Here is a 26,577-nt window from a genome sequence, read left to right as displayed (position 1 = left end):
CCACACTCTTCCTTTTCACCTAATTTAAGTCTAATTTTCTGTGACGTCTTCCTGCCACGTTCCCCGTCGGGCTGCTGCACCGTTTTCCACATGTCTCAGCTCCAGCTCTCACAATGCTACGTCACAGTGCTTTGTTAATTTGCCTCTCTCTGCTGCCCCAGACAGTGAGTGTCTCTGAGACAAGGACTGTGCCTGATTCACTTTTATACTCCTACCACCTCCCATTGAGCTTCAGTGTTGTAAGGACTTGTATTAGTTTTCTATTGCTGTGTAAAAAATTACACCAGACTTAGCAGCTTGAAACAACACACATTTAATATCTCATAGTGTCTGTGGATCAGATGTCCAGCCGTGGTGTGGCTGAATTCTCGGATCAAACTCTCACTGAGCTGAACCCAAGATATAAATAACCCAGGGCTGTGATTCTCACCTGGGTTTCGTGGGCCTCTTCTAGACTCACTGATTGTTAACAGGATTCATGTCCTTGGAGTTGTAGGACTGATGTCATTTTCCTGCGGGCTGTTGGCCAGGTACTACTCTCAGCTCCCAGAGGCTGCCCGGTTCCTTGCCTCGTTGGCAGTTCACAACACTGATGTCTGATTCTTTCCAGGCTGGTAGGAGCACATCTTTCTCTCTCTCTTTTCTTTTTTCACTAAGCAAAGAATTTTATTTATCTTTGTTTCAAACTTTATTCTTAGGCTTCTTCAGCTTAATTAGCTGCAGAGAATGAATTGTATATAAGCAAAACGGAAAAGAGCTGCAGTGTCCAGGCACTTAGGATTAAAAATATTAAGAGATCTAGATTTTATCAGATCCGTAAACAAAAATTTAAAAAGCAGTCATAATATAAAATAGCAGCTTCCAGTAACTTCTTCAAGATTTATTTTCTTCAGAAGTTAACTCAATTCAGTTTGTTTCCTTCTTGGAAGCCTCATCAAAATTCTCCACAAGATTTGAACTTCATCATCATCATCCTCTCCAGTGGCAAGGGGTGCTTTTCCATCCACAGATTGTTTGGGCTGAGCTTCAGCCAGTCTCCTTAAACTGACCAGACTGTCTGTGCCAAGTTGGTTTAAGATGCTAGGGAGAATTTCTGCCAGTTGCTTTGACTCAGCATGGCCTGTAATGGTGAAGGTGTTCGCTTCCAGAGATGCCTGAACTTTAGGGTTGTTAAAGTGGATCACTGTTCCTTGATTTGTGAACATATTCACCTCTTCGATACCAGAGATATTGTTTCCCCCAACTTCTTTAAAAGAGAACTGAAGTTTTTTGTCATCTACTGTGGCTGTTCTACGAGCCACCTTCTTTCTGCAAGCAGTTCCTTTCCCACCAATGCGCACTTGTGCCTGCAGTTTGTTGAGTTTCTCTTGGTTCATGATAGTTTCTTTCATCTTGTTGGAGTGGAAATGGGGGTGTGTGGGGGACTAGGCTTGGCGCTCAGGTGGCCTTGGGCACACCAGCTGAGGCTAGGCACACACATGTGGGGACGCAAGATGGCAGCTAGAGAGGGAGCACATCTCTTTGATTTCATTTTCTGCAACCAGCCAGAGAACCAGGCTGCTTTTAATGGGCTCACCTGATTAGACCAGGCCTACCCTAGATCATCTTCCTTTTGCCCTGTAATGTAACATAATTCATCATATCCATGAGTTTCACCCACTCAAAGGGGAGAGAACACAAGGGTAATGGTTCATTGGGGTCCTCCTAGAATTTTGCCTACCATAGGGCTCAATGAATATTTATAAAATCAAATGACATATGTTCCAAAATGTATAAATTAGAAACGCTGACATTCAATTGTAAGATTTTTTTTTCCTGTTGTTACTTTGGAAGGTTTCTAAAGTTGTTTCTTAATTTGTATTGGTCCAGAATGGTTAAGAACACTTTACGTGAGATAACACAGGTGGTACTAGAGATTTGGGGTGTGTGGCAAGACCTAGTCTAACATCTGACTGGCTGTGTGACTTAGTTAACTTCCTGAAACTCTGAATGTCAGAGTCCTTTTCATGTACAAAATGAGGGGGGTGGATCTAAACAATGTCTAAGATTGGCCAGCTTTAAAATTCTCTAATTTCAAAGACTAACTCATACTGATAAAATTAAAATCCAGCTAAGTGACTCACAATATCCAAATTCATTGAAGTAGTTCACAAAAGAATTTCATTATAGATGAAATTGCAATGGTGTGATTTTAAGAGAAAAAGGCAGTTTTGTTTTTAAATGAATTGATTCCTCTATTGGCTGAACCTTACTATAAATTAAGAGAACACAACTACATTTTTAATACTTTACATAAGGTTGTAAAGAGTATTTTGTCTTTAGGTGACATATCTGTTCAGTTATGGTCCGACATGAATTTTCCCCAAGATATTAAAACCTGATAAAACCGCTGTCTTAAAATATGCTCAATTAACTCAATTGATGGTAACTGAAAAACTATGAAAGGCAGTACTCAGATATTACCAATCAGTTCACTGACTATGCATAAAATATGCTGAGATTCTTACATACATTTTGGGGTTCAAGTCTTTTGTTTTTCTCAAATGAAATGAATTTGGCTAGGATAGTTTATTCTCTTCTGTACAAAAAAATAAGCTCTAATTTTAAACAGGTATTATTAAATTCCTCTGAAATAGACTTCATGCAGATGTATTTGTTAAAACATCCTTTTATTGACTGTGTACAGTTATTAGCAATTCACATTTCACTTTATCTACCAAGTGGAAGAACATTTATTCTTTCATTAAAAAGTTAAGCCCTTAGGGCAGCAGCAGGGACAGAGCCGCCTTCTTATAAACGGCTCAGTCCAGTGAATGTGAGATGCTTCCATAGTAATACAAAAGAGTAAAATAAATAAAACAAGTGGATTTCTCCTGCCTTCCATCATCCCCTCCCTGACAATACACCCCACTTATTTTATAAAATGCCAGCATGTAAACAGTTCCCACATTGGTACTTCCATTAATCACAAAAGGAATATCACTATTTGGCACCCCTGAGTTCAGAACATCTGTAGAGCTGTGCGAAAATGACAAAAGGAGTTTGAAGACACAGTCATTTCCTCAGGAAAACACGTTCTGGACAGAGAAGGTAGAAAATCATGAGGGTGTTTGTCAGCCTCCTGCACCTTGCTGCTCAAGCTTCTGGAGCTGTTTTTCAAGTTTTGAGAGGTTTACTCGATGCATCATCAGAAACTGGCCATTCAAATGAAAGACAGGGATGTCAAATTTATACCTGTCATACCAAGCAGAGTTTTCTGGAAGTGTGATGTCCACCTCCTGTAAAATAAACTGAAACAGAGACAGACTAAAGCTCTATTTTTCAGCAACATGGAACAATGCAATGGTTATAGTGACAAACTGATCACCAGACCACTTCTAACACTCAGAGATTTTTTTTTTACTGTTATTGTTTGTTTGAGGTCCACAGTCATCTAATGACCTTGATTTCCCTAACCTGATTGATTTCTTCATATTCCTTAATTTTCCAGTTCGCTACTTTTCTGTTATATCTGTTAGGTTCTGCATTACTACTCAGTTGAAATGAAATAAACTATGTCCCCAACTGGGAAGCTGCCTGAGACTCAAGAAAGACATGTTTGGACTGGAAGATTGGGAAAGGTGTCACAGTTTGCAACTGGAAGACACTTCCATGGAAATGACAAAATAACATAAAAGGAATAGGGACAAAAGCTTAAAGCATGAATACCGTACCTGCTAGTCAACTTTGACTCATTTTAACAGTCAGAGTAAGAAAACCAGTGCAGCTCAGAGAAAAACACTTAGGTGTAATGACTTTTATGGAAATCAGCACTAAAATCTCTCTGAAGAACAGAAAGAAAATTTAAATGAAAAACCCTTCAATGTCTTTTCCTAAGAAAGGATCCAGACAGATGCTTTGTCTTACACTACATATACTATCCATTCCATATACTAAAGCTATAGTGTATCATATTACCCGGTTTCTGTAAGGCTCCAGTACTTCCTTGGCTTCATCACAAAGGGGACATGGATCCTATAGGAAGAAAACAGCCATTAATCCCAAAGAAATGGCATTCAGCCTGACAAAAGCCACAAGAAGCAGATTATACTTAAAGGACTATTTTCTCCCAGGTTAATTATACTGTTTTGTTTCCAAAGCAAACACTGCTATAGGATCTTATAAATAGCTAGGATTCCATGGTAAATGGGCTTTTGGCAATTTTTAATTGTGTTTTGATTTTTTTCTCTACAAGCATATTTATCTAATAAATGTTGATGCTTACATGTTACACATATATATGTGTGGATATATGTACACACAACACATTTAGATGTTTATATGTTCTTATTACTGGTTTAGTATAATTGATACCTGGGAAGATCATTTTCCAAACATCTATAGTTTTAGGGCTTTGTCCTTCCTAGATGAGGAGCACCTTCTAGGCCTGGCTGATATTGCCAGAATATCTTAAAATCTGTTTTGACTGGGGGGCACTGAGCTTTGCCAGCCTGTTTTTCCATTTATTTTATCTTTGTTTTCCTTTGGCCATGCCATGCGGCTTGAGGGATCTTAGTTCCCTGACCAGGGATTGAACCTGGACCCATAGCAGTGAAAGCATGGAGTCCTAAGCCCTGGGCTGCCAGGAAGTCCCCAGCCTGTTTTTCCTAATAACCCACTGGGATGGAGTTAGATAGTTACTGCCCCGTCTTTAGGAGGGAAAAATCTCTTTACTTTGGGTGCTGATTTTACCAACTCATTAATGTTTTGTCAGTTTTATCACTATAAGTGTCAGCAGTAGGAGAAGGCAATGGCACCCCACTCCAGTACTCTTGCCTGGAAAATCCCATGGACGGAGGAGCCTGGTGGGCTTCAGTCCATGGGGTGGCTAAGAGTCGGACATGACTGAGTGACTTCGCTTTCACTTTTCACTTTCATGCATTGGAGAAGGAAACAGCAACCCACTCCAGTGTTCTTGCCTGGAGAATCCCAGGGACAGGGGAGCCTGGTGGGCTGCCGTCTGTGGGGTCGCACAGAGTCGGACACGACTGAAGCGACTTAGCAGCAGTAGGTTTCCCAGAGTAACTCCACCGTAGGAGCATGCAAGTTTCAGTGGCTGTTGTCTGCACTCTGTCTAGAGGAGAAGTCTGCCGAGAATGCTATGGACCATTGGCAGATTTTAAAGGCTTGTGAGGCTCTGACTCAGAGAACAAGGACTACTGTAGGTTCTCTTGTATGAGCTAAAAACAGATTCAGCATTACTGATGCTTATATAAAACGGGCTTTTTAACAGGATAGAAAACGATGAGCTGTTATGGAGGCCCTTCCTCCAGCTTAACTCACCATATTTTGAAACAAGAGCCCAGATCATCAAAAGACATTTTCCTTCAGAAAGGTCTTTCTGGCCCTATTTTCCTGCTTCAGAGAATTGGGCTCATTATGTTATTATTAGCATTATAATAAACAGATTATGGATAGTCTGTGATTTTTAAGATAACCACATTAAAATTTTCTGAAAAAGTTCAAAAAAGTCAAGAGAGGATCTTAAAAGCAAAAGCAAAACAAAAACCAGGGAAATTGCAGAAGTATTTGCTTTTATAATAAAGAACTTTAGTAGATCTAGGATCACTTTTTTTCTCTTTTTCTAAACCCAGGGACCATGGAAGTCTGGGCAAATTATCACGTGTGTATGTATTTTTATGAGGAAAGGTTCATCAAATTTAAAGAAATCTATGAACTGAAAAATGACAAGATGGTAAAGAATGCAGGAGATGTGAGTCTGATCCCTGGGTCAGGAAGATCTGCTGGAGAAGGGAATGGCTGCGCACTCCAGTATTCTTACCTGGAGAATTGCATGGACAGAGAAGCCTGGCAGGAGTCCATAGGGTTGCAAAGAGTTGGACACAACTGAGCAACTAACAAACACACCCTAGCTACAGATGGCTCAGGGACTGGCCAGTCATAGACAATGGATAGTGTGAGGCTTTTGCTGGGGTTTCTGTAGATACCTGAAATGTGAGATCTGGGATTGGGATTGCTGCAGTCATTCATCTAAAGAGCCAGAGTGTGCACTGCTTTAACTCAGAGAATGTGGAGCTGAAGAGACTGGTAATATGCTTACGTTGCAGAATCAAGCTACTTCTGAAACCAGACTAACCCATAAAATCCCTTTTTCGTTTAAGCCACTCTGGGAAGTACTTTCTATTATTTATAACTGGAAGAGACCTGAAATGTACTTTTTCTTTCAGAGAACTGGGAACTCCTGGAGGTGACAGTAATATCTTGTATTCTAATGACACAAATGAAGGGGGTTCAGTACAAGTTTTAAGCTGAATGGAAGATTAGTGGAATTTTTTTTTTTGGGGGGGGGCACATGTGTTGGCTTACTTAGGCGTCCCTGGTGGCTCAGATGGTAGAGTGCCAGCAATGTGGGAGACTTGGGTTTGATCCCTGAGTCAGGAAGATACCCTAGAGGAGCAAATGGCAACCCACTCCAGTATTCTTGCCTGGAAAATCCCATGGACAGAGGAGCCTGGCAGGCTACAGTCCATGGGGTCACAAAGAGTTGGACACGACTGAGCGACATCATTTTCTTTTTTGGCTTACTTGGCTATTGTTCAAACTGAAAAATAGTGCAGAATAGTTAGGCTGAATGAGCACCATTAACCTTAAGGAATTATTTTATTTTTGTGGTTAATTTTCATATGCATTTCTCATATGTAGACACAGATTATGAAATATTTTCGTTCCATAATAGTGCAATATACTATTATGAATATGAAAAGTAGTTAAGATTATTTTCAGTTAATTTTAAAATTTTATTAGATAATTGTCAGATATATTCAATTGCTAAAATGCCTGAAATGTGAGTAAGTCTATTAAACAAGAGACCTTTTTTGCTTGAATTGCAGTATTTTTCACTAAAGTTAATTCTGTTACCCAGCACTTTATTTCTTTTTTGACTATAAATCACACAAAGTAATGTTAATTAGCAAAACGAAATCCATAATATTTGTCTTATAAGTTTTACAGGAAAAATCTCTTAAAAAATTCACACTTACTTTATGGCTTAAAACTAGTGTTAGGGATAAGAAAATAAGTAGTCAGTCCTCATTATTTGTGGATTCTGTATCTGCGAATTCATCTATTCACTAAAACTTATTTGTAACCCTAAAATTAACACCCAAGCTTTTGCAGTCATTCACGGATGTGCAGTTGCATAGAGCAGTGAAAAATCTGAGTTGCCCAAAGTGTACATTTCCAGCTGAGTTGTTGACAAGATGATGCTCTTTCTAGCTCTCATACTGTAAACAAGTGTCCTTTTCATGATCTACTTCAGTTCAGTTGCTCAGTCATGTCTGACTCTTTGGACTGCAGGATGACAGACATCCTGTCCATCACCAACTCCCGGAGTTTGCTCAAACTCACGTCCATCGAGTCCATGATGCCATCCAACCACCTCATCCTCTGTTGTCCCCTTCTCCTCCTGCCTTCAATCTTTCCCAGCCTCAGGACCTTTTCCAAGGAGTCAGTTCTTCGTATCAGGTGGCCAAATCATGATCTACTCAGTGCCATGCTTCTTGCATTTTTGTGTTTTTCTGCCATGTAAAATAACCCAAGTGGAGTGCTGAAGTGCTGTCCAGTATTTCTAAGCATAAGAAGGCTGTGATGTGCCTTAGGGAGAAAGTACTGTGTTAGATAAGCTTTGTTCAGGCATATGTTATGGTGCTGCTGGCCCTGAGCTCAGTGTTAATGGATCATCAGTATATATTAAATAAGGTGCCTTTAAACAGAAACACACATAAAACAAAGTTATGTATTTTTTCCCCTCCTCTTATCCTCTCTTGACCAACTCCCTAGAGCTTTCTCCTCATCATTTCTCTGAAAATGCTCTTAAGTTTCAATGACCTTCATATTGCCAAATCCACTGGTCAATTTTCAGACTTAATTCTTTCAAACTACCAGCAGTATTTGGCAAAGCTGACCATTTTCCTTAAAACAAAGGTTATTGTATTGATCAACTGACAAAAATGTTGTGACCAGATGCTCAAAAGACTCTAACCCTATATTCCTCCTAGGAGCAGTGGTTATGTACTTGCTAATTCAGTATTTGTAGCGATTTTATAGACTATGACTATCACAAATAACAAGAACTGACTATATTTTTTTTCTTTTTTTTTTTAGACTTTCTTTTTTTTTAATATAAATTTATTTTAATTGGAGGCTAATTATTTTCCAGTATTATATTGGTTTTGCCATACATCAACATGAATCCACCACGGGTGTACACGTGTTCCCCATCCTGAACCTCCCTCCCACCTCCCTGCCCATACCATCCCTCTGGGTCATCCCAGTGCACCAGCCCCAAGCATCCTGTATCATGCATCGAATCTGGACTGGTGATTCATTTCACATATGATATTATACATGTTTCAATGCCATTCTCCCAAATCGTACCACCCTCGCCCTGTCCCACAGAGTCCAAAAGACTGTTCTATACATCTGTGTCTCTTTTGCTGTCTCACATACAGGATTATCGTTACCATCTTTCTAAATTCCCTATATATGCGTTAATATACTGTATTGGTGTTTTTCTTTCTGGCTTACTTCACTCTGTATAATAGGCTCCAGTTTCATCCACCTCATTAGAACTGATTCAAATGTCAAGAACTGACTATATTTTTAAATGATACACTTGTAAAAATCAGTTCTTTTCTTTCAATGTAATGATTGGATGATAAATATATTAATTTACTCTCTGAAAACAGTGAGACAATGAAGTAGCTGGGTAGGGTAAACTGATGAGTGGGTCTGAAGAAAATTTATACCATTGCTTGCTTTCCTTTCAACATTTTCCCCCTTTCTTAAATGTACAACTTTCTTTTCCCAACATTTGAATACTTCATGTTTTTAAAGTAGTAATTTTACTTTTTCCTCTGTACCTTTGTGAATAAGGTCAGCACAGGCAGAGCAGTCTTTGAGGCAGAGAGATTTCTCAAGAGCAGTAGAAAGGAGTGTTTGGCAAGTTGCATGCTATTTCCTTGAAACCAGAGCATCTTAATTCTGCCAAGAGAAAAATAGATCAGTAAACTTATGTGCCCTAGACTTTGCTCTTTATAATAGGAACAGTAAGCTGCAAGTCTGTAATGGAATTTGAAGACTTCAGATGTGCTTCTTGGAGTCCAAGAGTGGCAGAGAGGCCAAGATGTTTGGCAAGTCTCCATGATGCCTCAGTGTGCACTGGATTCCAAAGAAAAGAGAACTTAGAAGGAGAAAAATCCAAAGGTATGGATTAACTATGTGTCTAATCACTTGGTTTCTGTAAGCAAATTGCATGTGTGTGTTAATTAGAATAAAAAATTAAATTTCATCTGTAGGTTTTGCTAGCATCCTGATGATCTTCTAAAATGTGGAAGTTTCCTGACATAGTTTTTATTTGCAGAGGTAGCTTATCTTATTGGTAGGCATTCAACAGTGCCCAGCCACCTTCACGGTAAAGGACCAGTAAGTAAGCAGCACAAGTCTCCAGCTGAAGGTTAAGGCTATTACTTATGAGATCTGTACTCTGCTGCAAGAGGTGGGGGAACACAGAGCGGTACTTAGAGGAACCTACAAGGAGAATTAGGCTGAGCTAACTTGTCAAAAACAAAAATCTACTCAACTCTTTTAAGAAGTATTTTTAAAAGGAGATTGCCATCATTTTTGAAAACATCCACAAATGTACTAGTGTTTCTGCTGGAGATATTCCAATAAGAACAGCTTGGTAACAGCAGCATGTCAAACACTAGGCTTTGAAGTTCTCTCATCCTGCTAGTTTGCATGACATAAGACACCCTACTGATTTCTAGTTATTCTACTGAGCCTCCAGCTTTGTCCTTTAAACTACATATATGATCATTTTACTTTTAAAACATACGCATTGTTGACTTTATTGCTTATCAATAGTCCTAGCATGAATTCATTCCTGGGATCTTCATTTCTTAACTTCTCTTTACTCCATCTCTCCAACTTCATCTATCAGTTTTCCCCCTCCCTTATCTTGGCAAGTTGCAAAGATTTTGTTTCTGTTCCTTGAATAACCAAAGATTATTTCTTCATCAGGATTTCTGCACTTCCTGTCCCCTTGTGTGGAAAACTCTCAAGTAGCTTTTCATTTGGCCTGGGCACATGTCACCTCCTTAGAGATGCCTTAGTGACTACCTTATCAACATGGGCCAGTCCACCACTCTCCTTCCTCGTACCTTGCTATAGTTTTCGATTATCCTTCACTATCTAAAATTGTTTACCTATATGTTCCCTTTACTACAACATGAGTTCCACAGGAGCAGATACTTATTCACTCCAGTAATTCCTGAGTGTCTACAATTAACCTGGTATATAGTAGCTGTTTAAATAATTGTTTGAATGTTAATAGTATTAGAGTGAGCCTTTTTCCTCCTCTCCAGTTTCACCTCCAACCCTCATCAGACACTCAGTGTGCAAAGTTGTCACTATTTGGGCTTCCCTGGGGAATCAGATGGTAAAGAATCTGCCTGCAATGCAGGAGACTTGGGTTCGATCCCTGAGTCAGGAAGATCCCTTGAAGAAGGGAATGGCTACCTACCCACTCCAGTACTCTTGCCTGGAGAATTCCATAGACAGAGGAGCCTGGCGGGCCATAGTCCACGGGGTTGCAAAGAGTTGGATACGACTGAACGACTAACACTTTTTATCCCCCTTTCTCGTTTCACCTCTACCCCTCATCAGACACTCAGGATGCACAGCAGTCACTGGGTAGATCTCATATCATAACTAAAGGTAAGCACTCCTTCGCGTGTCCGCAAGAAGCAGGCAGGGCACCGCAGCTGGTCCCAGCCCTTCCCCACCGTCTTGAGTCTCATTCTGCTCTGCTCCACACAGCATGCCTGTATTAACTGTGCATTGGTCTCTACTGGTGACCAGGCTTCTCAGTGTAAGATTAGCTTCAAACTCATTTCAAACAGAAAGATATGACTTTGAAAGCACTGAACCCATATCAAACTAGAGTAAAGACAGACAAAAGGACTGAATTCTGACCTGTAGAAACAATAATCTTTCCTTCTTTCTTAAACCCTTAGTCTTCCAGTTCTTCCTGGATCTCCCTGTTAACTAAATGATCCTGATAATGCATAAAAAAGAATGTGATAAGAATTCTGCAAGGACTCAGCATTATTCTAAGGCAGACAGTAGATCTAAACAGTTTCACTATATGCTGTGCTCCTCTCAACTAAGCGATAAGCCCTGGTGTATATATTTTCCATAAATTCAGCAGAATCAGCACTCCAATAGGTGAATGTGGTTGGAGACAGTAGCTTCAAAACATGTTTCTGTCTACAGAGGATACAAATGAAGGGGGAAAGTAGAATGCTAGCCATGTTTACACTAGATACAAATTTCTGCATCGCTGGTTTGGGGGAGGCATTATGTTAATAGTGACACACCCTCCTAGGGTACGAAGGTAAAGAAGCTGTACTAAATGGAGAAAGAAAATTCTGAAGATCAGTTTTTTGAGAGTAAAAACAGAAAGGCAGCCCTGGAAATGAGAAGGAGCAGGCCATGTAAGGCAGTGAGCTAAGATGACAACCAGGATAGTGAACAGCAGCTGTGTGCTTTGGGTGGAAGGATTTAAGATTTATTGATGTCTGCTGGTAAGGAATAGAAAACTTATTGCTTTTAGCTAGCTAAGTTGAGACTGAGGTGCTAAGGCTTTTGTAAAAAAAAAAAAAAAAATCACAATCACAGTGGAAATCTGCTTTAGTATTTCCAATATGACAAAACACAGCATGCGGTCTTGGTTGCACCCAAGAGAAATAAAACCTGTCATAGTAAACAGAGTTGCTATTCATTCCAGATTTGGAAGAATACTTGTTCAACTAACCCAGAAAGCTAAATAAAGTCTTCAGAGATGCCACTACCATTCTGCCTAAACTAGTTCTCTTCTCCATGTTAGTCTCCATTTCGCCTTTTTCCCCCCATGTGAATTTAATCACTTAAACATGGAACATTTGTTCATTGAGAAATGCATTAGCATTATGCAGTTTTACTACCTGCATATTTTCCAAATGCCCTGAGGCACATGCATTTTACCACACTGTTAAATTAACTTATTTCTTTGTAAGCACTGTATTATAAAATTATATTGGAGTCTGATATATATATATAAAATTCCCTATACCTCTCCTAGGCAGAAATAAGATATTAAGGCTAAAGTTCTGACCACTGGAGTTCACTTAGTTTTAGAAATAAAAAGTAAAATGAAAAATGGTACACTCCAATTGGAATCCCATAATATTCTTCTTAGAATATTTTATTAACTCTGTAAACCCTAATGCCATTGCTGTCAATGTCATATTCACCCAATCATGCCTTCTTGAAGTAAAATCTTAATACGGACTACTCTGTCAATGTGACGTTTTCATAGAACATAGTTCTATTATTTTTGAACAGTATCTTAGCACAGTAAGAAATATTCTGAAAGGTGGTCTGTACCTGTTGGCTCATGACTAGGAGGACAACACTTTTTTGATTATGTCACTGAATTTTGTCATGAAATGTGTGTCTTTACTACACACACACACACACACACACAATTTTATCCTTTGTATTCTGTTACATGCCTATGTAATATAAGCAAAAAGAGCTGTGTGCATAGTATCAAAAAAGCACAGTTGGGTCACCTTTGTCACAGCCAAAAAAAAAAAGTATAAGATTGGATTTAGAATGTGTCTAAAACAAATTCCACAGCCTAACAATAAACATGGTGACTCCTGCTGTTTCAAGTACATGGCTGCTCAAAGGCATGGAGCACCCCAAAAGAGAGAGGGAATGCTGGCTTTTCAACAGAACTGAGACTGACTTCAGTGGTCTTATGGCCGAATCAAATACAGCATGAGGGAGGGCTGACTGGACCCAATTCCCTCCTCCTTGAAGCAATATAAGAAGGGTAACTTTATAGCGTTTTCCCTGCAAAGCACTGAAGGGCATACCATTAAAGCAACTGATCACAGGACAGAAAGAAGCCAGGGTCATTTGCGCCTTTCTTAAGGATTATTCATTTCTTGCATGAGGAGCTGCTCATGCTGCTCTGGCTGCACATCACCTTTGTGGGGCTCCTGGATTCTTCAAATGCTGTGTGTGTGTCTGATTAGAAGGCAAACAACATTGTTCTCATTTGAGGAGAGAAACTGACCTTCACAGATCAGAATTTTTATTCATTCAAAGAATCCTTTGGCACACCGAGTCTCCAAGCTCACATGATCTCTCATCAGTAAGCTGCAGTGTTGTTAGTTCATGTGCAAAGTCAAAAGTCTATATAAGCTCAGGTACCACCTTCATTCAGTTCAGTTCAGTTTAGTCACTCAGTTGTGTCCAACCCTTTGCAACCCGATGAACTGCAGCACACCAAGGCTTCCCTGTCCATCACCAACTCCAAAAGCTTGCTCAAACTCATGTCCATTGAATTGGTGATGCCATCCAACCAATTCATCCTCTGTCGTCCCCTTCTCCTGCATTCAATCTTTCCCAGCATCAGGGTCTTTGCAAATGAGTCAGTTCTTCACATCAGATGGCCAAAGTATTGGAACTTCAGCTTCAGCATCAGTTCTTCCAATGAATATTTAGGACTGATTTCCTTTAGGATTGACTGGTTTGATCTCCTTGCAGTCCAAGGGACTCTCAAGAGTCTTCTCCAATACCACAGTTCAAAAACATCAATTCTTCGGCATTCAGCTTTCTTTATAGTCCAACTCTCACTTCCACATATGAATACTGGAAAAATCATAGCTTTGAATAGAGGGACTTTTGTTGGCAAAGTAATGTCTCTGCTTTTTATTTATTTATTTTTTTGCTGTACCACAGAGCATGTGGGATCTTAGTCCCCTGGCCAGGGTTCGAACCCATGCCACTGTATCAGAAGTGCAGTCTTAACCACTGGACAGGGAACCAGGGAAATCCCAATGTCTCTGCTTTTTAATATGCTGTCTAGGTTGGTCACAGCTTTTCTTCTAAGGAGCAAGTGTCTTTTAATTTCATGGCTGCAGTCACCATCTGCAGTGATTTTGGAGCCCCCCAAAATAAAAAGTCTGTCACTGTTTCCATCGTTTCCCCATCTATTTGCCATGAAGTGATGGGACTGGAGGCCATGATCTTCATTTTTTGAATGTTGAGTTTCAAGCCAGTTTTTTCACACTCCTCTTTCACTTTCATCAGGAGGCTCTTTAGTGCCTCTTTGCTTTCTGCCATGAGGGTAGTGTCATCTGCATATCTAAGGTTACTGATATTTCTCCCCGCAATCTTGATTCCAGCTTGTGCTTCACCAGCCCAGCATTTCACATGATGTACTCTGCATATAAGTTAAATAAGCAGGGTGACAATACACAGCCTTGATGTACTCCTTTCTTAAATTGGAACCAGTCTGTTGTTCCATGTCTGGTTCTAATTGTTGCTTCTTGACTGCCTATAGATTTCTCAGGAGGCAGGTAAGGTGGTCTGGTATTCTCTTCTCTTTCAGAATTGTCTAGTTTGTTGTTATCCACACAGTCAAACGCTTTAGCATAGTCAATGAAGCAGATGTTTTTCTGGCATTCTCTTGCTTTTTCTATGATCCAACGGATGTTGGCAATTTGATCTCTGGTTCTTCTGCCTTTTCTAAATCCAGACTGTACATCTGGAAGTTCTCAGTTCACATATTGTTGAAGCCTAGCTTGGAGAATTTTGAGCATTACTTTGATAGTGTGAGATGAGTGCAGTTGTGCAGTAGTTTGAGCATTCTTTGGCATTGCCTTTCTTTGGGATTGGAATGAAAACTGACCTTTTCCAGTGCTGAGTTTTCCAAAATTGCTGGCATATTCAATGTAGTTCTTTCACAGCATCATCTTTTAGGATTTGAAATTGCTCAGCTGGGAATTCCATCACTTCCACTAGCTTTGTTTGTAGTGATACTTCCTAAGGCCCACATGACTTCACACTCCAGGATGTCTGGCTCTAGGTGAGTGATCATACTATCATCATGGTTATCTGGGTCATTAAGGGTCTTTTTTGGGTCTTATAGTTCTTCTGTGCATTCTTGCTATCTCTTCTTAATATCTTCTGCTTTTGTTAGGTCCATACCATTTCTATCCTTTATTGTGCCCATCTTTGCATGAAATGTTCCCTTGGTATCTCTAATTTTCTTGTAGAGATTTTCAGTCTTTCCCATTCTATTGTTTTCCTCTATATTTTTGCACTGATCACTGAGGAGGGCTTTCTTATCTCTCCTTGCTATTCTTAAGAACTTTGCATTCAGATGGATATATCTTTCATTTTCTCTTTGCCTTTCACTTCTCTTCTCAGCTATGTATAAGGTCTCCTCAGACAACCATTTCTCTTTTTTGCATTTCTTTCTCTTGAGGATGGTTTTCATCACCGCCTTCTATATAATGTTACGAACCTCCATCTATAGTTCTTTAGGCATTCTATCTATCAGATCTAATCCCTTCAATCTATTTGTCACTTCTACTGTATAATCATAAGAGATTTTATTTAGGTCATACCTGAATGATCTAGTCATTTTCCCTACTTTCTTCAATTAAGTCTGAATTTTGCAATAAGGAGTTCATGATCTGAGCCACAGTCAGCTCCTGGTCTTATTTTTGCTGACTGTATCCAGCTTCTTCATCTTCAGCTGCAAAAAATATAATCAATCTGATTTTGGTATTGACTATCTGGTGATGTCCAGCTGTAGAGTTGTCTCTCGTGTTGTTGGAAGAGGTTGTTTGCTATGACCAGTGTGTTCTCTTAGCAAAATTCTGCTGGTCTTTGCCCTGCTTCACTCTGTACTCCAAGGCTCAACATTGGAGCTTCTTCACAAGAGTATAATGTAAAATTTAATACTGAGCTGGAATTAACCTAAGACTATTACTGTCGCTCTTGCTGGACCTGAGTTCCAGCAGAGGCTCAGGGCTTCTGTTTAATCATTTTTGCCACGTGAGATGTTAAGTGCTCCATTTCACATTCACTACCATCTAAGTATAACATTCCTATTGTTATCCAGTAACTAGAAACACGTGTGTGTGTGCACACACAGGCCCACAGAAACACCCCTCTATTGGGAACAAAATCCACTGTTTAGATTCCTGAGAGCTCATATAATGAGGTGAGAGTGCTCTTCGGGCACTCATCTGGGTCACTGGGCTGTCCCTAATCCAGAGAAACAGGGATGAATGATGCCTCCCCAGGGGTCTTATGTGTTTGTGGTCAGTCAGCGGTGTCCAAACCTCCCTCTCTCCCAAACAAGTGGGAGCCTAGCCTGGGATCCTGGGTCCAAGGGTGGAGCCAAGAGTGACAAGGTGAGGGCTGTATAGGGACCCAGTCAAAGCTGCAGACTGAGCTGATACTTTGAGGTGTCAGTTCCAAGAGTAAGCAGGGTTAGAATGAGGCTACAGAACAGAAACCGAGGGTAGGGGGTGGAAGGCAGCCTGCAGGGGGGCCCTCACTCCCTGGGTGGGCTCTCAGGTGCTTTTGCAGTATCTCAGCTACAGCAGTCAGGGTACCTGGCCAGGGGAGCTGCCAAGGAGATAGCCCCAACTCAGACATGATGTTACAACAAGGATCCCTGGCTCACCATGCACCTGTGGGGCCACCTGTACATGGCTTCATGCTCAGCTCCATTCTTTTTTTAAGTAATGTAACACTGTATTAGTTTCAGGTATAAATATATTGATTTGGTATTTGCACATACTGTGAGATGATTATCACAGCCTCATCTGTCTGGGATCTGGACTGCTGACTTGATCCCACATAACACACGAGATCCTGAGCAGACACACACACACGTCCACCCTGCTCCCTGCAGCTTCTATTTCCAGGATTCAGTGGCAACAGCTTTATCACAAGGGGGAAAGAGAAGCCTATAGAGAGAAGCAGTTGCAGAAAGATATGACTGGTCACATGAGTTCCTAGAGATAAAACCCCCTTTCTAACTTTCTTTTAAATGATTACTATGACTCTGGTGTTTCCAAGTATCTGGATGTCTCTACTCCACTGTTGGGAAGCAATGGGTGCTCCATTCATTTACGTTCAACACACTGATCTGCACAAAAAGTTTTTTAACTGTTTGAAGTGTGGGCCCTGGCCTATCCAATAAGATTACAACTCCTCTGAAGGTATACGGCATTTACATGTCCATCACTTAGTACCTACACTCTGCTCCTCTATCCCACTCCCTTCAAATTCTCAGTAAAATTAAGCCCTTATTGTTTTTCTTCATCCTGTCTGGTGTTTAGCCCATTTCTTTCCCTCCAAATAAAACTCTCACATGGAGAAATCAACTCCACATTCTGGATATAAGCAACAAGAATTAGAGAGAGACACTCCAGTGGATTTAGGAGGGAGTTAAATTCTTCACTGAAACAATATAAATACAGGAGATCACAACAGGGACATCTAATGGGCACCTTCAGATGTCACAGAGAAAAGAAGAGAAGAGTACTGTGGGCTGACATTGGAACTGGTTTCATGAGAGAAGGATCCTAAGTCATATAGGATTTGGATACATAGAAAAGGGGAAAGCATTCTGAAGTCAGGGCTAGACACAAAGGCATGAGGTAGGAATGCTGTGGCCTTTTGGATGGGAGCCAAAGAAGGGTTTTAAAGAATAGAGTGATGCAATAAAATCAGTATTTTAGGAGACTGATCTGGCAGCAGCGAGCAGGATAGACTGCAAAGGAAAGAAGAATGGAGGCAGGAAAGAACTGAGTTACAAAAATCTAGGTGTGGGATGAAAGTCACTCATTCAACAATTACCTGCTGTTTTCCATGTATGAGATACTCATAGGTACTGGGTTCAGTGATGCACCAAAAAGTTAAGTCCCTGCCCTCATGGGGTCCATACTGTCACTGGGCACATTAAAGAGACTCTTAGGTCAGAAAACATCAGACAGTAGTAAGCAGAGGGGAGGGAGTGAAACAGGGTGATATGATGGTAACCAAGGCAGGCCTTTAAATAAGGTGCTCTGAGCAGGTGTCATTTTTGCTGAGACTAAAGGCTAAGAAGGTACAAGGATCTGAAGAGCATTGCAGGAGAGAGAACAGTAAGTGCAAAGGCTCTAGGGTGAGGACAACTTTGACTCAGGGGAAGAAACAGAAAGGACAGTGTGGCTAAAGCAAGTAAGCAAGGGGAAGAGTGGAGGAGACAGGTCAGTGGGGGTTGGAACACCTAAGGCCTCTGGATTATGTTAACGAATTGAGGTTTTAACCATAATTAGATTTAGAGGAAGGAAGTTACGTGATCACATGTACATTTTAAAAAGATGACTGTAGGGACTTCCCTGGCAGTTCAGTGGTTAGTGATTCCACTGCTGGGGACCGAAACTGTATCTTTGGTTAGGAAACTAAGATTCCCTGCAAGCCACATACATGTGAGTGCAAAGTTGCTTCAGTCGTGTCTGACTCTTTGCGACAACACAGACTGTAACCTGCCAGCTCCTCCGTCCATGGGCTTCTCCAGGCAAGAATACTGGAGTGGATTGCCATGCCCTCCTCCAGGGCATCTTCCCAATCCAGGGATTGAACCCACATCTCTTATGCCAGGAGACATAAGACCCGCATTGGCAGGTGGGTTCTTTACCACTCATGCCACCTGGGAAGCCTGGCAAGCCATATGTCATGGTGAAAAAAAGAGATGACTTTAGCACTGTGTGGGCTTCCCTGGTGACTCAGTCAAGAATTTGACTGCAATGCAGGAGACCTGGGTTCGATCCCTGAGTTGGGAAGATCCCCTGGAGAGGCAACGGCTACCCACTCCAGTATTCTGGCCTGGAGAACAGCAGGCAGAAGAGCCTAGTAAGCTACAGTCCATGTGGTCACAAAGAGTTGGAGACGACTGAGCAACTTTCACTTTCACTTAGCACTGTGTGAAGAATGGGTTTGGGATGGCAAGAGTGGAACCAGGGAGTCAGTTAGGGGCTACTGTCGTAGTCCAGGGGAGAAAGGTGGGTGGCATGGACAGGCCTGAAAGGACCTGCCAGTGAACCGGATTTGAGTAATTAAAAATGACAGTAAGGACTATCCTAGTTTCGGTCGTGAGCCTCTGGGTGGGTCACGGTGCCCAGTTTACTAAAATGAGGGATGCTGAGGCAGGAACAGATTGAGTGGGGTGTGGGTCTGGGAGCTCTGAGGGACAGGCTGGAGCTCAAATAGAAAGTGGCATATACAGGTTTGGTAGCCATGAAAAAAACCAGGACTGAAGATAAAATTCAAGACTCCTTCAGTTTGAAGGCTCCAATTACAGCTGAGATTGTGAGATCATCTAAATAGCTAAGAAAAGAAGAGGGCCCAGGAGAGACCGCTCAGGCAATTCAACATTCAGAAGCAGCGGAGAGAGGAGCCAGTGAAGGAGGCGAAGAGAAAGGTTGATGGGGTAGGAGGAAAATCAGAAAAGTGGGCTGTCATGGAAGCCAGCAGGAGAAAGTGTGTCCAGAAAGACAGGAGTGGCCAATTGTCAAAAAGAGTGATGAGGGCTTGGACTGGAAAAGGGACAGTTAAAGAATCTACCACGAATCAGATAAGATATGTCTGATGTCCCTCCAAAGGAATGAAATCTTACAACCAGTGCCAACCCTAAAATAAATGGCCTTGTCTGATCCCTGGCTAATTTCACCTTTTAAACAAAAGGAGATATTTCTGGTGAAGATGGAGGCAGTGGGGTAGGGAGAAGTGTAAAAGCTGAAGTTGGATGGGTGACTTAAAAAGAGATAATAAATGTAAAAATCTCTGTACAAGTTAAAAAGCAGAACAGAGAAATAAAGCTTAGCTATTTGTTACAAAGATAAATACAAAGATGAAGTATTGTTATTAATAATACTGATGATGATGAATCTACTGACTGAAATGTGCTTTTACTGGCCCCAGAAGGAGGATTTAAAACTCTAGGAATGATAGTCTTAGAAACAGGGAATTGAAAACTGAAAAACATTTCAAACAAATAGCTGAAAAGTTTCAGATTGTGAAGATTACTTAAATGGGAATTCCTAAGACAGGATATAACTGATTCAAGACCCGACATATTTATTTTCTGGTGTTAGCTGGTCAGTTGTATCCAACTCTTGGATCCCATGGACTGTAGTCTGCCAGGCTCCTCTGTCAATGGAATTCTTGTCAATGACAAGAATACTGGAGTGGGTAGCCATTCCTTTCTCCAGGGGATCTTCCTGTCCCAGGGATTGAACTGGGTTTCCTGTATCAGAGGTGGATTCTTTACTGTCTGAGCCACCAGAGAAGCCCATTTATTTTCCACTAAGACTTAATATCTTGACCAGCAAATACCCTGGCACCAGGTTCTGGCTTAGCTTACTCAGGCCTCACACAGGACAATAAAATTCATTTTGCAAGAGGTAGGGGTTTTCCCTTGATGGGCTCTGAACAAAGGTCACTTCCTTTCCTGTTATTCCTTCCTAATACTTGCCTTTATGTTTTCAAAGAAGGGAAAATTCAGTACCACTCTTATTTTTTCAATGATATCCTCAACCCAACTCCTGTATATCAAAACAGAAGCTGCCCAGGAAGTGGTAAAGTTGGATTTATTAATAATCTTTAAAGACAAAACTTGTTCCAAAGTATTTTGAATAAATGTGTAGAGAGGTCAAAGTAAATGTAAAGGAATATAGCTTCCACTAACTCATCAGTCAGGGGAATTAAGCACAAATGGCATGATTCTTCATCTAAAGCTTTAAAGTTACTCTTTCTTACAGAGTTTCAGTTGAATTTCAGCACGTTTGAATTCTTGGGTGCATTTCTGTGTGAGGATTTCATAAATCTAAACCCCAAAGATAGGCAACTCCACCAATTAGTTCTCTGATGCTAGGCAATTCCTCGTCTCTTTAAGCCTCAGTTTCATCAACTGTAATATGGAACTATGACCCCCTGTCCTGTTCTCTCGTTTTACAGAGGCTAGGAGAAACTATACCCATAGGCTTTGGGTATCAAATGTCCTCCAGATCAGAGAAGGGGAAATCATATACAGAAGAGATGCTGTGGCAATAGCTCATGATGTCAAAAGGCTCCAAAGAAAGCCTTGGAAGTGGTTAGCTGTAGGAGTCTAAAATGCTAGGCCCATTTAAAGAGGACCAAAATTCAGACACAGATCTGGGCAGAAGTGTACATGGGCTTGCTTATCTCAAGCTTGTTTCTCTAGCTCCTGGGTCATAACTGGGAAGCCTTGGCATCCAAAAATACCCTGCAGGAAAATGGGGGAGGTGACATTGATCTTGCATTTTTGAGCATCTGATATGGAAAAGTACCTCCAAAAAGAATACTAAGAATGTGCCTCCAAAACTAAGAATAATGTTTCCTATTGACAGATACACTTACAGAATGGTTTTTAATGACAGACCCTCCTCGTCTTGACATTCTCTTCCACTTCCAGAAGTGCGGCTGTGTTTGCCGAGGCCAATAGCAAGCTGACACATGTGAAATGGGAGGGAGGAGGAATCTTCTGAGTAAGGAAGAGTTTGTTTTAGAATCTTTGGACCTTAGCAGTCACATTTACCAGATCGTTGCTTCAGAAGAGCCTACTTGGTAATAGGGTTAGTTTCCAGAAAAACATTTAGCCAGGAAAAATAAAATGAAGATGCTGATCAAGAATAGTAGTAGAGGGAGGACCCCTCCCTCTAGCACCCAGGGCTTCGAAAGGGATTCCAGACTAATTCTTGTTCACACAATGGGGCTTGTACACACTGTACCCGTCCCCTCATCTTCAACCCCAAAGTTACTGACTCAGCATCTGGCCTAGAGCCAGAGGTATATTCTGAATTCAGAGCATGCAACAATGTTCAGTACAATTAGGACATAATGGCTGCAAAGCTGTTCCTGAAAGCCAAGAAAGCCTGAATAATGTGGTTGGGTTATATCATACATGAGGGCTTAATAGAGTTTAAAAACCAATTTGAAAATTCCTTCATTCCATAAAGATAACATTAAGATGAGGGCAATATCAAGCCAGTTCAAGGGTTGGGGATAAAGTGCATAAGGAATTATGCAGACTCCTTTCCACATTATCCTTCTTAACCAAAATGACCCATTCCCTTTGAAGGTATCGCTAATGCTTACTACTGACCCAGAAAGAAGGCAATTTCATTAAAACATCTTAGTCTTATTGCACCCAGCTAGTAATGCCAGTTTCCTTCATTTCCAAAAACAACTGTTTGCAATTCAAATTCCATCCATCCAGGCAATGTCTCCCATTTGTCACTAATACTCCACCATTTCCAATTCATCTTGCAAAAGAGGTGAAGTTATCCACATGACCACACAAGACCTGAAAGATGTTTCATTCATTTTTAGCCTTTTTTTTTTAGTAAATGGCTTTGGAACATTTGAGATAGTAAATCCATCACTTCTCTGGACTTGTGACACTAATACTGGAACATTAGGGACTATCCACTCTTGAGGTCCTGCTCTAGTAACCTTCAGATACATGAGATTTCTCAATTCTCTCAGTCCTATTCAGGTTACTTAAGAGCTGTCACACTGATAGAAAATCTTAATATTTTGGAGCTGGATTCCAAGGGACTTTGGAGATTCCCGTGCTTGATAAAGAAACTGTTTTACCAAAGACTTTTATAATTTTTTTCTGCAGTTCTTTTCTCTATATTTTCTCTTTGAACAATGCTTATTTTTCATATGAGACCAACACAGAATTTTCAGAACAGAAAGGGAACTCCAAGGTCAACTCTCTTTTTTCTCCAAAAGCTTTATACATTAATCCTCAGTGTATACCAAGTAACAGATACCACATTTTGTTTAAGATTAATTTAAGGATGGAGAGAATGAGGAAACATCTCAGCTTCAGGTGGCAGAATTCTTTTACTATAAGAACAAAGTTCTGATCTCTAAATCTAAGATGATACAGATTAACTTCATTTTTGAACTTGGAGAAACAGAGTTGAATTTAGCTCTTTTTTTTTTTTTTTTTTTCAGTCTATGAACTAAGCTGCTTCAGTTGACTGAATTTCTATTAGTTTTTTTTTTTTTTTTTCTTTTTCCTGAATTTCTATTAAATAACAGTATCCTTTCTCTTGGCTGACGGGAAGAACTACCTGTTTTAAGAAGTAAAACAAAATCAAATAATTCAGTCTGTCCTTACCCCTGACTAAACTAGAAGTCACTTCCCCATTATTTCATGATTAATATGAAAAAGTACAGGAACAATGAGAGGAAGGTCATCTGTTTCCAGCAGCAACATTCTGGTTTCTGCTGGACTCCCATTGGCAACAGAAGGAAGCAGCATATACCACATGCCTGCCCTATTACAATACAAAAAGCTGACAAATTTGAACTCTTTTGAAATGTCAGTGAAGTAGAAAAGATCATGTGGCTTTCGTTCAATATTATTTGGGTAACCTAGCCTTAAAATAGTGAACAAAGTCCTTTATTCTGAAGGCAGGACCAAACCAAGATATTAGTGGCTTAGGTAGGCTAATAATTTAGTATACCTTCAAATAGATACTTTTCAGATATTCACTCAACAGGTGTTTGAGTGAGGAGCTGGGCACTGCAGACCTTGAGAGAAAATGGAGATAGGGCTGGTGGCGTCTTTTACTTTGCATATTCCGTTCAGTATAAGAAAGACCCTGCAACTCACCAGGCTAGATCACCTAGGATGGCAGTTTGGTGACCATCTGTAGATTCTCAAATACACCCTTTCCTACTCCAAGCTGTTTATAAAGGCATTAACTGCAGCATTTATAACTGCATCTGGTAGCCCCTTGAAAGACTACTGTTTTACATTCTTTTCTGTACCTTGCTGATTCCCACTGATGCTTTCACATTCCTTATAGATCCAGCCTCCCCTTTACACCATGTACTGAGTATTTGTAATGTGTCAGGCACCGTGCCAGGTATAGAAATATAAAAGTGATTCAGACACTTTCCCTGCCCTTATGGAACTCACACCTTGGGTAGGCAAAAGATTTACAAACAAATAATACAATACCACAGTCTACAGAAGTAAAATGGTTGTTACTAGATATTGGTAAAATGCTCTGAAATCCTTGGAGATGGATACTTTCTTAAAATAGAAGATATTTTGAGTTTTACTTCTATCTCTGGAAATCTTATCTTGGGAAAGGATTGGAATAAAGAGAGTAATGTTTTCACGCCTCCAGTTCCCTGCCGCTATAACTGAGATGGGGAGGTAGGGATGTGGAATAATATCTAGGTGAAACTTAGCCAAAACTTTCCACTTTGCATGTTCTTCGTCAAATAATTTTTGTCTCTCGAACTTGCCATGATACTAGGGGAAGGATGATGGAAGCTCACCTAGTCCCTGCTACTTGGGTAACTACACATCCCTGGATCCAGATGGTTTCTCCCTTCAAAATAATTGCAAACAAGATTAAAACTGCAAGCAGGAACTATTCCAGCTGGCTTTTGGCTTCCTCTGATGTACACCCCTTGAATAAAGCAGTGGCAAAATTAGATTTAAAATAAGGAACATAAAAAACCTTATTACTTGTACCAGCTCACCTCAAGGTCCTGCTATGTGTGAAACCCTGAGCCCTGGCATTACAGTAACTAAATGCATCAGCCAGCTGGAGTTTGCACATTATGAAATACAAAAACCTTAATAATAAGAAAAAGAAAACTTATTTTGAAGGTATACCTCCACACTGCCTCTGAGTATTTAAGAGTCTGCTGGAAACAGGCATCTGGAATAAAATAGAAATACAGTCCAATAAATTCCCAAGTTGGAAAACCCTCATTTCTATTTCCTTACCTGCCATCAATCCATCTAAAGAAAACCACATAGCCACATTTTCCTCTGGTAAAGGAGACAAAAAAATATTGATCCTTCTTTGGCAGGCAGTTACTACTGACCACAGTAAGCATGAAGAAAAAACTCTGGGGAGTCTGCCTATCTAAAAGACCAGCCCCACCAACCTTAATTTTCACGCCAGGACCTGTTCTGGTTCCAGGCAGTTCCTCAGCAGAGCAGGACGCAGGTTATTAGGTTATGACATTTCACACAGAACCATGATTTAGTTCTGCCTTATCCCCATTACTATAACCACTCAGTATTTCCAGGGCACAGCTCTTTTTCTAAGTGTTTTCAGTTTCAATGTATATAGCTCCAAATATTGCTAGCATCATAAGCACTTTCATACAGCATTCCTGAGATAATTAGTAAATGAGAAGACTGGCCTCTAACAGCCACCTCATCTTTTCGCAGTCACACACTAAAACATGGCTTTAGTGCTGCTTAACCAAGGCAGTGTGTGGTTAAGGAAACCTACTTAGGTTGGGAAATGTGCCAGAGAGTGTGGGGGACATAACAGATCTTAGAAACAATCTCCATGCTATAGGAGCTGAGAATCTTGGGGTTGAGCTCGGTCATACTGTGGATTTTTTTTTTTTTAAGTGTTCTAAAATACAAAGTACTACATAAAATACTTTCTATTAAGAATAAAGATCAGCCAGGTTTAAAAAAAAAAGAATAACTCTTTGTTCTTTAACAGGACAACCTTAGAAAGACACTTGCCTATTCATGTTAGTAACAATCCAGTAGGGACTTCTGTAACTCTGGACTTACTAAAAAAAAAAAGTATGAGTGATATTTGTCAGGGGTGACTGACAAGGCTAAATATTTATTGAGAATTGTATAGGTTCTGATTTATTCTCTCATGGTTCAGCACCCAGAAGGCTGCTTTTGTCCGGTAAAGGCAGAGAGGAGGTCCAGAAAACCCCAGGACTCACAGTGTTCCCCACAGCACTCACGATTAAACCTTTTGGCCCTCAATTAAAGGTCAACATGGCTGCTCAAAAACGTCTATGTCAAAAGGCAGTCATCTCAGCCAACTGAGATTATATTGCCACTTCACAGAACTCAATTAAATCCGAAACAGAGCATCTGTTAATCAGGGAAGGGGCATGAAGTTGTGATGTTTTCTGCTTCCTCTTAAAAAGCTGCCTCTTCCCACCCGTGTTCACTTCCCAAAGCGCCATCGCGCGCGCACACATACACACACGCTTAGAATTTGCCCCCGGAGGTTCACGGATTTATGGCTCCCCGTTTAATTAAATTTCCTGTAATGACAATCGAAATCGGCAGCGTGCGGCACAGCTCCCGTGACCTCCTCTCCCGCCCGCCTACCGGCTCCGGGCTGGGGACCGCGAGCGCCGAGCTGCCGGCGCCCGACCGCGGGGACCCACCTGAGCCTCAGCCGCCCCTGTCGCCGCTTCCGCCCTGCGCCCGGGACTTCCGCCCCGGCCGCAGGCGCCCTGCCGCTCCCGCGCTTCCGCCCGGGCCCTCAGCCCCTAGGGCTAGTGTCAGTGGAGCCCAAACCCGAGCCAATCGCCCCTCTGAACGGTGGCCGCGCCTGGGCTGTTAGGCGTGAATACAGACGCTAAAACCAAGGCCACGCTGGTTTATTTTTTTTAAGACCACGGAACAGTGACCTGGGATGTTTGGGAACCATTTAATAACGAGCATCAGATGTGAAAGCCAGCTTTTAAGAGAACGTGTAGTGAAGGCCGTTTTAACTCCCCCTCCCCCGCATTCATTCATTTATTGTTTACTGCCCTCTTTCTCGGAGAAGGCAATGGCAC

At 41.0% G+C, this 26,577-nt stretch overlaps 1 protein-coding gene and 1 pseudogene across 3 annotated transcripts; both read right to left on the bottom strand.

Annotated features, from left to right (window-relative positions):
* Positions 1-234: 234 nt before the first annotated feature.
* LOC104969128 (transcription factor BTF3-like) lies at positions 235-1,506 on the bottom strand (annotated as a pseudogene).
* A 1,144-nt stretch (positions 1,507-2,650) lies between these two features.
* C7H5orf63 (chromosome 7 C5orf63 homolog) lies at positions 2,651-26,219 on the bottom strand. 3 transcript variants are annotated; one of them, XM_002688977.6, is made up of 5 exons: positions 26,182-26,219; positions 24,635-24,680; positions 8,922-9,042; positions 3,958-4,014; positions 2,651-3,290 (listed from the first exon to the last, which is right to left on the bottom strand). In XM_002688977.6, the coding sequence occupies exons 3-5, from the start codon at positions 9,033-9,035 to the stop codon at positions 3,114-3,116; spliced, it is 348 nt and encodes a 115-aa protein (XP_002689023.2). In that variant the 5' UTR covers positions 9,036-9,042; positions 24,635-24,680; positions 26,182-26,219; the 3' UTR covers positions 2,651-3,113. The 3 variants fall into 3 exon arrangements, with proteins under 3 accessions (XP_002689023.2, XP_059744679.1, XP_005209156.2); XM_059888696.1 differs by having other exon boundaries at positions 2,651-3,278; XM_005209099.4 differs by lacking the exon at positions 24,635-24,680.
* Positions 26,220-26,577: the final 358 nt, after the last annotated feature.

This window comes from Bos taurus, chromosome 7 (genome assembly GCF_002263795.3).
Source record: "Bos taurus isolate L1 Dominette 01449 registration number 42190680 breed Hereford chromosome 7, ARS-UCD2.0, whole genome shotgun sequence".
Classification (NCBI taxonomy): domain Eukaryota; kingdom Metazoa; phylum Chordata; class Mammalia; order Artiodactyla; family Bovidae; genus Bos; species Bos taurus.
Note: the sequence above shows the minus strand (reverse complement) of the source record. Positions and strands in the feature narration are given on the sequence as shown.